Source organism: Pan troglodytes, chromosome 10 (assembly GCF_028858775.2).
Source record: "Pan troglodytes isolate AG18354 chromosome 10, NHGRI_mPanTro3-v2.0_pri, whole genome shotgun sequence".
In the NCBI taxonomy this organism is placed as follows: domain Eukaryota; kingdom Metazoa; phylum Chordata; class Mammalia; order Primates; family Hominidae; genus Pan; species Pan troglodytes.
This window is the reverse complement of record NC_072408.2, coordinates 47,637,105-47,652,783: the sequence shown is the minus strand read 5'-3', so window position 1 is coordinate 47,652,783 and position 15,679 is coordinate 47,637,105. Positions and strand designations below refer to the sequence as shown.

Sequence of the window (15,679 nt, the reverse complement as noted above, 5' to 3'; positions counted from 1 at the left end):
AACTTTAGACAGGTTTCTTCTGGATGTTAGGCCCCTGACCTCCCCTTTCTTTGAGTGTTTACTTTAGAAAAACTTGTGATTGCAAAATTCTTCTCTGCTGCTTTGAAATGTGTATAAATCTCCTTAGAAGCTTATGCCAGTTTTACGACCTAGGGAATGTCTTTCTCAAGGACCTGTGAGCCATCCCTTTGAAATGTAATCATCAAGGAAGATAGCACCCCTATCTCTCAGTCTCTATGGGAGGGTGGGAGCCTAACTTCCTGTGGGTGCCTTGTTTGGAATTGTAAAACTACAGCTTGTTTTGAAGATACAAGAAAGTTTCCTTTTCCTTTGCAGTTAGCAAACACAGATGTCATGTGATTTTCTGTACAGCAGCTCTTAAAAACTTCCCAGACCCTTGTTTGAGTAGTGTTGAGTTTAATCTCGTATTGCAATAGTCTTAAGGTCTTTCTTGCCTGTTTAACTTTGATGCAAATTTTGACAATGGAAATTTTAGGTTCTGCATTTATCGTTTCTTCCCAATTACAGTGGTTTCTCCTTTCTCCTTGTTAAGAAGAGCTTCTCACATCCTCTGATTTCTGGAGAAATCAATTTGGACTCAAAAGTTTGGAGTTTTGTGGAGTGAAGCTACTGTTTTTGTTTTGTTTTGTTTTGTTATGCCTGAGATAGAGTCTCACTCTGTCACCCAGGCTGGAGTGCAGTGGTGTAATTATGGCTCACTGCAGCCTCCACCTCCTGGGTTCAAGTGATCCTCCTGCCTCAGCCTCTCAAGTAGCTAGAATTACAAGCATGCACTACCACGCCCAGCTAATTTTTGTATTTTTATTAGAGACGGGGTTTCACCATGTTGACCAAGCTGGTCTTGAGCTCCTGGTCTCAAGTAATCTGCCCACCTTGGCCTCCCACAGTGCTGGAATCACAGGTGTGAGCCACCACGCCCTGCCAGAAGCTACTGTTTTAAGTCATCATTGCAAAGGGTAGTGTGTGATGTGCAAGAGTGGAAAGGGCAGTACATCTATTTGAGAGCATCCCAAATGAGGTCCATTCATATTATGGAAGTGCACTGGGAAATAAAGAACAGGCCTACCCCCTTGTTTTATTATGAAGGGGTATGAGAAAAACGCAATTTTCAAAGAAAGAGAACTGCTGAGGATGTAGTACCTTCTCAAAGAAAGCTATGTTTGGTTAAGGTGAGAAGCTAGAGGAAGCCACAGAGGGCAGGGTTACAAATTGAAAGACTTCTGCAATGGTGGAGGTAGTATGCAGAAGGGTTCCTTAAAATACAGGGATCCGTGTAAGATGAGGAGGTAAGGTGGAGTAGGATTGAGGTGGAATGAAATGAAAGATGGAAGAGAAAAAGGAAGGCAGTAGGGGGAGAGGGGAGTTAATTTGGGGTATGGATAACAGGGAAGGAAATAGGTAACCTGAGAAGCTTGGTAGAGGCACTTGCCACTTGCATGGGAAGGGAAATATCATGCAGACAGTCCTGTTGCTAAAGGAAGCTAGAGGATTTAGGAGAAGGGGTTTGGCACACTGGCCTCTATCACCCATCCGTCCCCGACAACACACAACACAGACAAATTGAGTGCACTGTTGACATTTAGTATCATTCTCCCCCCACGACTGGTGGAAGCTAAGAAGATGAAGTTCAGGGTGCTGATCTTTTTTTTTTTTTCTTTAACTGACTTTTCTTATGTGAATACTTACCCCTAGTTCCCTCTTTCTTCCCTTCCCTTCCCTCCCTCCCTCCTTCCCTCCCTTCCTTCCTTCCTTCTTCTTCATTTTTTTTTTTAATGAGACAGGGTCTTGCTGTGTTGCTCAGGCTGGAGTGCAGCAGTGCTATCATTGCTCATGCAGCCTTAACCTCCCAGGCTCAAGCAATCCTCCCACCTCAGCCTCCTCAGTAGCTGGGACTACAGGCATGTGCCACCACACCCAGTTAATTTTTAAAATTTTTTGTAGAGATGGGTCTCCCTATGTTGCCCAGGCAGGTCTCAAACTCCATCCTCAGCCTCCCAAAGTGCTGAGATTACAGTCATGAGCCACTGCGCCCAGCCCTTTTTTTCTTGCTTCTTTACCTACTTTTTCACAGGAATTGGGTAGATGAGGGTAGACCCAGGAAGTGAGAGTGGAATTTGAGAAAGAAAAACAGTAAAATGAAAAGCTGAAAAATAAAAGAGTTTATTTCTAAATGTATGTACGAAACTCAGGTTGGGGGACTAGCATGTAAAGGTATATACAAATAAAATGGAGTTAAGTGCACTTATTTATTGAATCCTGTTGTGAGAACTTAAGAGGAAAAGAAACTAAGGAAAATCCGAAATTCTCCCGAGGAAGGTCCAAGAAAAAACAATGTGGAAGTGAAGTCAGAGAGATAACATCAGGACATTGGACATCAGGAGGAACTTTCAGGTCTGATTCTAGCGCCAAGGACGCCATGAACGCTCTTTCCTGGAGCCTTTCAGCATAGAAGAGTTACTCATCTGCCAGGGCTGGGGATGGGGTAACTCTCCCATTCCCCAGGTGAAGGAGCTTTCCTTTCAGGGCCTTCCTGCTAGACAGACTGGCTGGGCCAGCCTGGTTCTTCCAAGTGCCCTCACCATGGCCTCCTTAATTTCCTTGTTGCGGAAACTATAAATGATGGGGTTGCACATGGGGGTAATGATGGTGTACAGGAGGGAGAAAGGTTTGTCTTTGTCAGGCCCATGTGTGCTGTGGGGGTTCATGTAAGAGAACATAGCTGAAGTGTAGAGAAAGATGACCACAGTCAGGTGAGAGGCACAAGTAGAGAAAGTCTTCCCCCGACTTGAGGAGGAGGCTTTTTGCTGAGGATGGTGGCCAGGATGTGCACATAGAAAGTGACAGTGAGCACCATGGGGCTGAGAATTACCACGATGGCATCGGCAAAGATTGCCCTCAGACTAAACTGAGGGTCCCCACAAGAGAGGCCAATCACTATGGGGGCCTCACAGAAGAAGTTTTCTATGTGGTTGTCTCTGCAGAAGGGCTCTCGGAATGAAATATACTCAAGAAAGATGCCATTGATCAGCCCAAAGAACCAGGCTGACACAGACCTTCTGGCTTATGATCTGGACATAGTTAAGTGGGTAGCAGATAGCAACATAACGGTCATAGGCCATGAAAGCCAAGAGGATGCACTTGGCCACACCAACACAGAAGACAAAGTACATCTGGGTCATGCAACATACAAAGGAGACAGTGTGGTCCCTGACCACGAGGTGGATCAACATCTGTGGGATGGTAGTGGTGATGAAGCAGACATTCAGGAGAGACAGATGGCCGAGGAAGAAGTACATGGGGCTGTTGAACTTGGGGTCTGTCCAGGAGGTGATAAAGATGATGAGGCCATTCATGGCCATGGTGAGGCTGTAGAGGGCCAAGAAGAGGGCAAAGAGCAATGCTCGTGTGGAAGTGGAGCTCTGCTGAAAGCCCACGAGGATAAATTCTGTCACTATGCTGCCGTTCGTTAGCATCTGGGGCCTGTTTGAGGAGGGAAGATGATGGGAAAAGCACAAGGGTATAGCTGTGGGGTAATAGAAGGTACCCACTTGGTCCCAGAAGCCCAATTATAAAACAGGATGGATGAATGGTGGTCAACCTTTTGGAACTTAGTAAACTAGTAATTTGGCAGTGTTACGGGGTGGTGAAAATGCCAGGGTCATCACAGGCTGCATACATAGAATCATAATATCAACACATGAAGAAAGTGCTGGTTGTAATGTTCTTTAATCTGGTTTGATCAGGCATCAAGTGAAGTATTGCATCTGCTCCAGAGCCCTCAATATTGAAGGATTAGCCACTAACCAGGATGTATTCAGAGGTGAAAAAATAAGATAATTGGGTCTGGGACCCATGCCAACTGAGGAAAAGTTTTAGGAATTGAAGAATGGAGTGTGTGAGGGAAAGGGTAGGTGGCTATCAGGTTATAGAAGATTGTATTTAGGAAGCACTTGAGATATTTGAAGGTGTATTTTTCTAGAAGCAAAAATGCTCAACCTCTGTGTACCTAATTTAAAATGATGAATGGGTTGAAGTTTCAGGGAAAATAAAAACATTCTAATCCTCACAATTGTCCCTCAGCTAACAGTGATTTGCACCTTTTTGGAGACAGTCATGTCAAGCTCTTCCCAGTCACCCACCTCTTCCCAGACTCACTTGCCCAGCAGTTGCTGCTGCTACCGCAGCCACCCATGCTGTGCATGCTGGAGCTGAGGGCTGGGTGGGGGCTCATGCATGCCTTCCTAATAAGAGATGGTTTTCCTCCTGGGGCTGGAATTTACGTTTACACACAATTGGGTGGAAAGGATCCAACCATCCCTGTGTGAAAAGGGAAGCTATGAGCAGGGCATATATCTAACCTTTCTAGAATGGACCTTCAGAGAACTTTCAACTGTCTCTTTGTCTCTGGCAATAAATCTTGTTCTTTTTCCATTTTCAAAGAATGAGCAGTCACAATTCTTATGCTCTTATCTCTCTATTGTAACTTTTAGGAAGTTGTTATGTTCATATTAAGTCTGTCTTATACTTTTCATGTTGTTTTGGAGCTAAGATGTATCAGATCCCTTCCACCTTCAGATGCTTATACTTTTTTTTTTTTTTTTAAGAATTTATAGAGACAGGTACTCACTATGTCACCTATGCTGGTCTTGAACTTCTGGCTTTAAGTGATTCTCCTGCCTTGGCCTCCCAAAGTGCTGGGATTACAGGTGTGAGCCACTGCACCCATCCTCATCTTCAGATGCTTATAGATGATAAGTATATTCCTGCTTAACTTTCAGTTCTGCCAACCATTTCTCTTTATTTTCTCCTCTCCTACTCTCTTTTCTACACACTCTCACACTACCCTCTGTTAGTCTTTTTTCGTTTTTCAGTCTACTTCCAATCCTCATTCTTCTCCTTCTCCTTTTCCCATTTGTGGTGTTGGTTGCCTGCCGTTTATCTTACTCTGGTCAAACTCCCCTGTCTTCTCCATGTCTCTCAATCTCACATATTCTCTATCTGGATTTAGAGCTACCTACCCTTTCACTGCCACTCCTTGCAGCTCTAGATTCCCTCTAGGTATGATTTGATGTTAGGTCAAGGTAGCGTCTGGGCAGTAGGCTATTCCCATCATCTTTACTTTGGGATACTTTTCTTGTGCCTAGGACTTCTCTTGGGGGCCCAGAAAGGGAAGGGAAGGGCAGAGAGCACTGTTTAACATGTTTCTTGGAAGACTGTGCTCAATGGATATGTTGGGGCTTAGGTCACAGTCTGGGGAAAACAAGTCAGTGAGCTACACTCCAGAGAAGCCTGGGATTTGTCTAAGAATAAACTGAGGTTAGACCTGAGGAATTACTTGGTCCTACTGGAGGATAAATGTTTACCTGTGGTTTATTGTGCCAGAAAGAATTCTGTGATACCCAGCATTTAGTGCCTTGCTAGCTACCATTAGAGGTTACTAGGTGAAGGATTTGTCTAAATAAATGGGACAATTTCATGGAAATCACATCCTACCTCATTCTGTTGCTTGGCTGATAATGATGTTTGTCACTGAATCAAGTAACAAGTAACAGAAAACATCTCATAGTGTTTGAGGTCCAGGTAGGATCATCTGACCTGGCAGGCCACTCTGGAAGAGAAGGTGTGTCTGATGACTTTGTTCTTTGACATCTATACTGTTACAGATGAATGTCTACTTAAATGACATTGATAAGTTTCATGTGTATACACTTAATAGTAGAGGTGTGAAAACTTACATGCCCCTCGAAGAAGTGAAAGATGTGCCACCCCCAAATATACCAGACTGGTACATTATTATTATTATTTTGAGATGCAGTCTTGCCCCATCACCCAGGCTGGAGTGCAATGGCACGATCTCAGCTCAAAGCAACCTCCGCCTCCCGGGTTCAAGCAATTCTCCTGCCTCAGCCTGCTGAGTAGCTGGGATTACAGGCGCACACCACCACGCCTGGCTAATATTTTTGAATCTTTAGTAGAGATGGGGTTTCACCCTTTTGGCCAGGCTTGTCTTGAACTCCTGACCTCATGATCCACCTGCCTTGGCCTCCCAAATATTGATTATTTTGAGTTAAAAACATTGAAGGCTGGGCGCGGTGGCTCATGCCTGTAATCCCAGCAGTTTGGGAGGCCAAGGCAGGCAGATCACCTGACTGTAAGGTCATAAACAAGCTTAGGTAACCATTATTTAAGATTTAAGATTATATTAAGGGTGGTACAGTAAAGCAGGAAAAGAAAAAATGGTATAAGAATTAGAAATGAAAAACAAAACTCTATTTACAGATGATATGATTGTCCTCATAAAAACTAAAAGGATGCACAAATAATTTATTAAAATTAATAGAATTTAACAAGGTTGCTGGATACAAAATCAATATGCAAAAATCTAATTGCAATTCTGTTACCAGCAAACAAATTAGAAAATGTAATTTTAAGATACCATTTTAAATACTATGCAAAGTATATTAAAAATGAAAACCATATGATCATCTCAATAGATGCAGAAAAACTTTTGATAAAATCCAATATCTCTTCATTATAAAAACTCTCAGTAAACTAGGCATCAAAGGAACATATCTCAAAATAATAAGAGCCATCTATGACAAACCAACAGCCAACATCGTACTGATTGGGCAAAAGCTGGAAGCATTCCCCATGAGAACTGGAACAAGACAAGGATGCCCCTCTCACCACTGTTATTCAACAGAACTGGAAGTGCTAGCCAGAGCAATCAGACAAGAGAAAGAAATAAAAGGTATCCAAATTAAAAAAGAAGAAGTCAAACTATCATTCTTCACAAATGATATGATTCTATACCTAGAAAACCCTAAAGACTCACTGAAAGGCTCCTAGACTGATAAGCAACTTCAGCAAAGTTTCAGGATACAAAATCAATGCACAAAACTCAGTAACACCTCTCCACACCATAACATTCTAGCTGAAAGCCAAATCAAGAATGCAATCCCATTTACAATAGCTGCAAAAAAAATAAAATACCTAGGAATGCACCTAACCAAGGAGGTGAAATATCTCTACAGGAAGAACTACAAAACACCACTGAAAGAAATCGTGGATGACACAAACAAATGGAAAAACATTCCATCCTCATGGATTGGAAGAATCAATATCATTAAAATGGCCATACTGGCCAAAGCAATCTATAGATTCAATGCTATTCCTATCAAACTACCAATGTCATTTTTTGTAGAACTAGAAAAAAACTATTGTAAAATTCATATGGAGCAACAATAACAAAAAAGCCCAAGTAGCCAAAGCAATCCTAAGTAAAAAGAACAAAGCCAAAGGCATCATACTACCCAACTTCCAACTATACTACAAGGCTACAGTAATCAAAACAGCATGGTACCGGTACAAAAACAGACACATAGACCAATGGAACAAAATAGAGAACCCAGAAATAAAGTTGCACACCTGCAGCCATCCGATCTTTGACAAAGTTGACAAAAATAAGCAATGGGGAAAGGACTACCTATTCAATATATAAAGCTGGGATAACTGGCTAGCCATATGCAGAAGAATAAAACTGGACCCCTACCTTTTACCATACACAAAAAGTAACTCAAGATAGATTACAGATTTAAATATAAGACTTCAAACTATAAGAACCCTAGAAGAAAATCTAGGAAACACCATCCTAAACATTGACCTTGGGAAAGAATTTATGACTAATTCCTCAAAAGCAATTGCAACAAAAACAAAAATTAACCAGTGGGACCTAATTAAACTAAAGAGCTTCTGTATAGCAAAAGAAACTATCAACAGAGTGAACAGACAACCTCCACAATGGGAGAAAATATTCACAAACTATGCATCCAACAAAGGTCTGATATCCAGAATCTAAAAGGAACTTAAGCAATCCAATTAAAAAAAACAAAAAAGTCATTAAAAAGTGGGCAAAATACATGAATAGACATTTCTTTTTTTTTTTTTTTTTTTTTGAGACGGGGTCTCGCTCTGTCTCCCAGGCTGCAATGCACGATCTCAGCTCACTGCAAGCTCCGCCTCCTGGTTCATGCCATTCTCCTGCCTCAGCCTCCCGAGTAGCTGGGACTATAGGTGCCTGCCACCACACTGGGCTAATTTTTTTGTATTTTTAGTAGAGACGGGGTTTCACCGTGTTAGCCAGGATGGTCTTGATCTCCTGACCTCGTGATCCGCCCACCTCGGCTTCCCAAAGTGCTGGGATTACAGGCGTGAGCCACCACGCCCAGCCTAGACACTTCTTAAAAGAACACATACAAGCAGCCAACAAATATTTTAAAATGTTCCACATCACTAATCATCAGAAAATGCAAATCAAAATGATAATGAGATACCATCCCACACCAGTCACTATGGCTATTATTAAAAAGTCATGAAATAACAGATGCTGTTGAGGTTGTGGAGATACCTCAACAATTGTTGGTGGGAATGTAAATTAGTTCAGCCACTGTGGAAAGCAGTTTGGAGATTTTTTAAAGAACTTAAAACGGAACTACCATTCGACCAAGTGATCCCATTACTGGGTATATATCCCAAAGAAAATAAATCATTCTACTGAAAAGACACATGCACTCATGTGTTCACTGCAGCACTATTCACGATAGCAAAGACATGGAATCAACCTATGTGCCCATCAACGGTGGACTGGATAAAGAAAATGTGGTATATATACACCGTGGAATACTATGCAGATATAAAAGAGAACAGAGTTATGTCCTTTGCAGCAACATGACACAGCTGGAGTCCATTATTCTAAGTTAATTAATGCAGGAACAGAAAACCAAATACTGCATGTTCTTACTTATAAGTGGGAGCTAAACATTGGGTATTTATGTACATAAAGATGGCAACAATAGAAACTGGGGACTACTAGATGGGGGAGGGAGGGAGAGGGGCAAGGGTTGAAAAACCACTGGGTACTATGCTCAGTACCTAGGTGATGGGATCAGTCATACCCCAAACCTCAGCACCATGCAATATACCCAGGTAACAAACCTACACCTGTACACCATAAATCTAAAATAAAAGTTGAAACAAAAATAAATAAATAAATAATACTGTGCAAACTATGAAGTACCTAAGAATAATTCCAATGTAAAGGGCAATTCTTCATCCCCAGCAAGCTACCAATGACTTTCTTCACAGAATTGGAAAAAACTACTTTAAAGTTCATATGGAACCAAAAAAGAGCCCGCATTGCCAAGACAATCCTGAGCCAAAAGAACAAAGCTAGAGGCATCACACTACCTGACTTCAAACTATACTACAAGGCTACAGTCACCAAAACAGCATGATACTGGTACCAAAACAGAGATATAGATCAATGGAACAGAACAGAGCCCTCAGAAATAATGCCGCATATCTACAACTATCTGATCTTTGACAAATCTGAGAAAAACAAGCAATGGGGAAAGGATTCCCTATTTAATAAATGGTGCTGGGAAAACTGGCTAGCCATATTTAGAAAGCTGAAACTGGATCCCTTCCTTACACCTTATACAAAAATCAATTCAAGATGGATTAAAGACTTAAATGTTAGACCTAAAACCATAAAAACCCTAGAAGAAAACCTAGGCATTACCATTCAGGACATAGGCATGGGCAAGGACTTCATGTTTAAAACACCAAAAGCAATGGCAACAAAAGCCAAAATTGACAAATGGGATCTAATTAAACTAAAGAGCTTCTGCACAGCAAAAGAAACTACCATCAGAGTGAACAGGCAACCTAGAAAATGGGAGAAAATTTTCACAACCTACTCATCTGACAAAGGGCTAATATCCAGAATCTACAATGATCTCAAACAAATTTACAAGAAAAAACAAACAACCCCATCAAAAAGTGGGCAAAGGACATGAACAGACACTTCTCAAAAGAAGACATTTATGCAGCCAAAAAACACATGAAAAAATGCTCACCATCACTGGCCATCAGAGAAATGCAAATCAAAACCACAATGAGATACCATCTCACACCAGTTAGAATGGCAATCATTAAAAAGTCAGGAAACAACAGGTGCTGGAGAGGATGTGGAGAAATAGGAACACTTTTACACTGTTGGTGGGACTGTAAACTAGTTCAACCATTGTGGAAGTCAGTGTGGCGATTCCTCAGGGATCTAGAACTAGAAATACCATTTGACCCAGCCATCCCATTACTGGGTATATACCCAAAGGATTATAAATCATGCTGCTATAAAGACACATGCACACATATGTTTATTGCGGCATTATTCACAATAGCACAGACTTGGAACCAACCCAAATGTCCAACAATGATAGACTGGATTAAGAAAATGTGGCACATATACACCATGGAATACTATGCAGCCATAAAAAATGATGAGTTCATGTCCTTTGTAGGGACATGGATGAAATTGGAAATCATCATTCTCAGTAAACTATCACAAGAACAAAAAACCAAACACCGCATATTCTCACTCATAGGTGGGAATTGAACAATGAGAACACATGGACACAGGAAGGGGAACATCACACTCTGGGGACTGTTGTGGGGTGGGGGTAGTGGGGAGGGATAGCTTTAGGATATATACCTAATGCTAAATGACAAGTTAATGGGTGCAGCACACCAGCGTGGCACATGTATACATATGTAACTAACCTGCACATTGTGCACATGTACCCTAAAACTTAAAGTTTAATAATAATAAATACATAAATAAATAAATAAAAATTTTTTTAAAAGGCAATTCTTTTTTTTGTTTGTTTTGTTTTTTGAGATGGAGTCTTGCTGTGTTGCCCAGGCTGGAGTGCAGTGGTGCGATCCTGGCTCACTGCAACCTCCGCCTCCCAGGTTCAAGTGATCCTCCTGCCTCAGCCTCTCAAGTAGCTGGAATTACAGGCATGTGCAAACATGCCCAGCTATTTTTTTTTTTTTTTTGTATTTGTAGTATAGACAGGGTTTCACCATGTTGGCCAGGCTGGTCTCAAACTCCTGACCTCAGTCATCCTCCCACCTCAGCCTCCCAAAGTGCTGGAATTATAGGCGTGAACCACCATGCCCAGCCAGAAAAGGCCAATTCTTTGAATGTCGTTAGAGAAAATCTAAATAAATGGAAATACGTGTAGACATACTTCACGGAATATCCATAAAGCTAATGATTCTTCACCCTGATAGCTCCAAGAGTTATTCCACTTTTAGCACAACTCTTTTTTGGTATAATTATTTTTTCACCCAAAACACACTAAATAAATACACTGTTAAGAGTGATATTTCAACATTACAGTGTCAGATTAAAAACATACTAATTTTCTTCATACAGTACTCTCTAGGAAGAGAATATCATTTGGAACAATTTGAATTGCCCATCATATTTGAGTTGGAATTTTGTCAATAAAATGCTCTGGACCACAGATTTTATGGAAGTGAGCAGTGAAATAAGCTTCCTACTTAGCATACCAATTAGTGGTATAGAAATAGATGCTTTTAAAGTGCTTGAAGAGTTTGCTTTTCTCAGGCACTTTTGAGTGGATATATGAAGGATCATCAGACATCTTGTACTGCAAAGGTCAATTTCCTGATGCCTAGCTTTTGTGTCTTATGTACAAACTGAATTATGCTACCAAAATGTCCCGATTAGATTAGATTTGGTCAGATCCAAATTGGGAATGGTGGAGAAGGTATTCTTGTATTGTAGAATGGGAAGAAAAAGCCATCTTACCAACATGTAGAATGAATCAGGGTACAAGCCTCATAAATTTATAAATTCAGTTTTAAAGCAGTCCAAGTATTTATTTATTGTTTTTTCTTCTTTTTTCTGAGACAGGGTCTCACTCTGTTGCCCAGGCTGGAGTGCAGTGGCATGATCATAACTCATTGCAGCTTCAAACTCCCAGGCTCAAGTAATCCTCCTGCCTCGGCCTCCCAAGTAGCTAGGACTGCAGGCACCTGCCATCACATCCAGCTTTTTTTTTTTTTTTTCAGTAGAGACAAGATTGTGCTATCTTGCCCAAGCTGGTCTCAAACTCCTGAGATAAGTAATCCTCCCACCTCAGCCTCCCAGAGTGCTGGGGTTATAGGTATATACCACCGCACGTGGCCCCAAGTATTTCAAGAGAAGAAAGGAAGGACTGCAGAGAATTGAGGGAGGGAGAGAATAACTGAACTTCTCTGGGTTATGCAGAATTTAAATGGTAGATAATTTAGTACTGGGCCGAACTTTGGAAAAACAGTGGGTAGGTCGGGGAAAGAAGGGTACACAGATCTGAAGAAGAAAATTGTGATAATGAAGAGGTAGAGAGGATGGGGGTTAGGAGGGGAGCAACTTATCAAATATATGCTCCATTGGACAGATCTTTTGTCTGTCTGTTTACCACTTTATCAGCAGTACTTAATAAGGTCCCTGGCACTGAGTGGGGCTCAGTCAATACTTGTTGTTGTGTTGAGCATAGTATACTGATATAACAAATATTTAATTGGGGGCACAAGAAATGGCAACTAAGTCAGCACATACTCTAGCTAGAAAATTAATTCAAAATAAAATTAGAAAATGGGTGGACAAAAGTTAAAGTGTTCCCAGATTTGAAGCTGAGGGCACAAGGATCATGATATATGCTAGGCTTCCTTATCTATCCAGTCATCTGGTAATGGTAATAGAAATTTCCCAGGGAAACCTGGAACTGGTCTAGACCTTCCTGGGCCACATGCCATGGACAGGGCCTCATGAGGGAATCTTGGAAAGGACTGGTTCAAAACTATCCCCCGGGTTGGAATGGTCAGGCTTCAAGAATAGAGTTGGTCTTATTACAGTAACCAGTTAGAAGCTCAAGCATGTCTCTCTCTCTCTCTCTCTCTCTCTCTCTCTCCCCCCCCTCCCCACCTACCCCCCCTCCCCCGTGTGTGTGTGTGTGTGTGTGTGTGTGTCTTTCTCTCTCATATCTCTCATTCTTTCCCTTTCTTCTCTAAGCTATTTAGAGTTAGTCCAATTTTTTTCAGGCATTTAAAATAGCAAAATAGCTCAGATTAATCAATGCCATGGAACAGCTGAAGTTATTATCCAGTCCACTGATGTGTCATGGTTCTTCTTGATTACTAACTTCTTTTGAACATACACATAGAGGAGCATTATCATGGATAGCTTTGCATATCATTTTCTCTGTCTTTCCCTTAGATTTCTGGTTGTTTTACTCTTTGTTTAAATCTCCATATTGAAGGTGACTCTGAGAAGGGGGAGGAGCAGCAAGTCTAGTCTGGTTTTTGTTATAGCTTTTCTAGTGGAATAGTAGATTCACTTTAGGCTTAGCTGGAGAAGGGATAGGGATCATGGAAGGCGATCATATCTTATGATATGGAGGGAGGCACAATACGGAATTAAAACCTCCACTATAAAATTAGGATGAGGTTATTTTTGGTATTTTCATTATTTATTATGTCTTCTGTGGAGTCCTAATTAGGGAAAAGGAGTCAGGCTGGCAGGACCAAGGGAAAGCAAAAAAAGAAAGCAGATAAGCTGTAAGTCTACCTTTCTTCGTGGTCCAGGACATATAGCCCTCCTGCACAAATAACTCGCAATCTTCCTGTACCCAACTATTACCAGACACCCTGAAGTTAGTTCACTGCAACCTTGGCATTATCAGCACTGCACAAAGCTCTTTTCAGCATACAGCATAAACTCTATTCTATAATATAAACTCTCCAGCCAAGCCTGTTTCTTTGCAGTCAGCTTCTCTCATGCTGATACTGCCAGTTGCCTCTCTGGCAAAATATTTTCCTACTTTCTCTAGTAAATCTGCCTTTCTGTACCTATAATTAATTCTCTTGGTAAATTCTTTTACCCCTGCACCATCAGCTCAGATAGTTGTCTCTCCCCCATAACATCTCCCTTTAATGCAGACCAATAAGAAGGACCTCCCAGGGCAGTTTGTGCCTTACACTTATTTTGTAGATCACAGGGATGTCTCATCACAGGGGTCTGGCATGCCAAGTCTGGATACATTCATAATACTTGGCCTTGGTTAGGCATCTTCAGGGGCTGCAGGTACTTCAGAGATCCTCACTTTCAGAGGGATATGGAGAAACTGAAGTGGATATGGTAGCAAAGAGGTGAATGGAGCAAAGTGAAGGCAGAAAAAACTGGGAGGGAAGCAATGAGAGAATTTAGAACACTTCTACAATTTAACTTAAATCTGTTGCAAGGCAAGGCACCATTAAAGGCAAACTACTCACTGTCCATCTTGCTGAAGAAAAGGGAAATGGGAATGAACTTAAAATAGAAAAGAAGGGAAATGGACAGGCCTGTAGAAGCACTTCTGAAGTGGGTTTGTGCGACATTGGAATGAGTTGCTACATTGCAACAGACTTGTCAAGCAGAGGCCTCCAGGAACTCTCACTAAGGCTTAGTTGCCCTTCATTAAAAGTCATTTACATCTGTCCTGCAAATGCCTCCCCAAACATGGGTCCACATGCTTTTGTCTCCACAACTTCATTAGGAAATACATGGCAAAACTTTATTGCTTGTTGTTTCCCGATTTTATTCCTAGCAGATATGTCTTAGTGAAAATCACAGAGTTCTGAATTCTCAAATTTTAAAATCTTTAAAAATACCATAATTCCAGGGCTTTCTGGGTTATATGTAAAATCAGATGGAGAAACAGCTTTTTTTTTTTTTTTTTCTGGCCATTTAAGTATAGAGTAAGGGCCTGACCTTATGTTTCTAATGATGGGGCTGGTGCTAGGTCAGAGAGGTCTGGCGGACAAGGGCTCTGAGTTTTTTTTTTTTTTTCATTTTATTTTATTTTACTTTATTTTATTTTTTGAGACAGAGTCTTGTTCCGTCACCCAGGCTGGAGTGCAGTGGCGCGATCTCAGCTCACTGCAACCTCTGCCTCCTAGGTTCAAGCAATTCTCTGTTTCAGCCTCCCCAGAAGCTTGGATTACAGGCACCCACCACCATCCCCAGCTAATTTTTTGTATTTTTAGTAGAGATGGGGTTTCACCATCTTGGCCAGGCTGGGCTTGAACTCCTGACCTCGTGATCCGCCCGCCTTGGCCTCCCAAAGTGCTGGGATTACAGGCATGAGCCACCACGCCTGGCCAAAGCGCTCTGATCTTACAGGGACTTTTGCTGTGGGCTGTTCTTTTTTGATTTCTCTGTTTTTGCTCCTGGTGAAGGGTCTCAGTGTAGTTTCATCTCTTTCTAGCATTCCTGATGCAAAACACCTACCCAACCAGATGCAATTCCTTGGTTCTCTCCTTGCACAAATAGGCAGCTGAGTCTTACAAATGACACTGCAACTTGTGCATTCACCCCTTACCTATCTGGTTCTGGGTAACCCTGGTCTCACTAATAAGGAACTCTGGAAGATCCTGGTTGAGCTTGTATTTTAGCAGGCCTACTTCCAGGGCTCATTCCTCATTGATTCCTAAAGCTGGTCATCTTATCTGTATTTTTGAATGAATAAACGTCCTTTCTTTGCTTTTATTAGTCTGATTTCTAAATTTTATTAGTTTTCCCATTTAATGAAAACATACGCATTCTCTTATTTTTAGTTAACAAAGAGAAATTGATTTACCACTTTAGGGCAAACTATGTGCTCTCTGGGCTAGAATCAGGAGGGTGGATGGTTTTCCTTCTTCCTATAGACTGCCTGTTGATTTAATCTTACTTGACCAGGGAATTTTCAGAGTGGGAGGAGGGAAG

At 41.4% G+C, this 15,679-nt stretch overlaps 1 protein-coding gene and 1 long non-coding RNA gene across 2 annotated transcripts in view; one reads left to right on the top strand and one right to left on the bottom strand.

The window, feature by feature from the left end:
• Positions 1-15,679, top strand: part of LOC134807566 (uncharacterized) — a 28,097-nt gene that overhangs the window by 1,395 nt on the left and 11,023 nt on the right. The window lies entirely within an intron of this gene.
• LOC107967527 (olfactory receptor 10AD1) lies at positions 2,541-3,494 on the bottom strand. Its single transcript, XM_054664101.1, is given in 3 exon segments — positions 2,541-2,822; positions 2,825-3,065; positions 3,067-3,494. Coding segments are annotated over 3 exon segments (951 nt in total).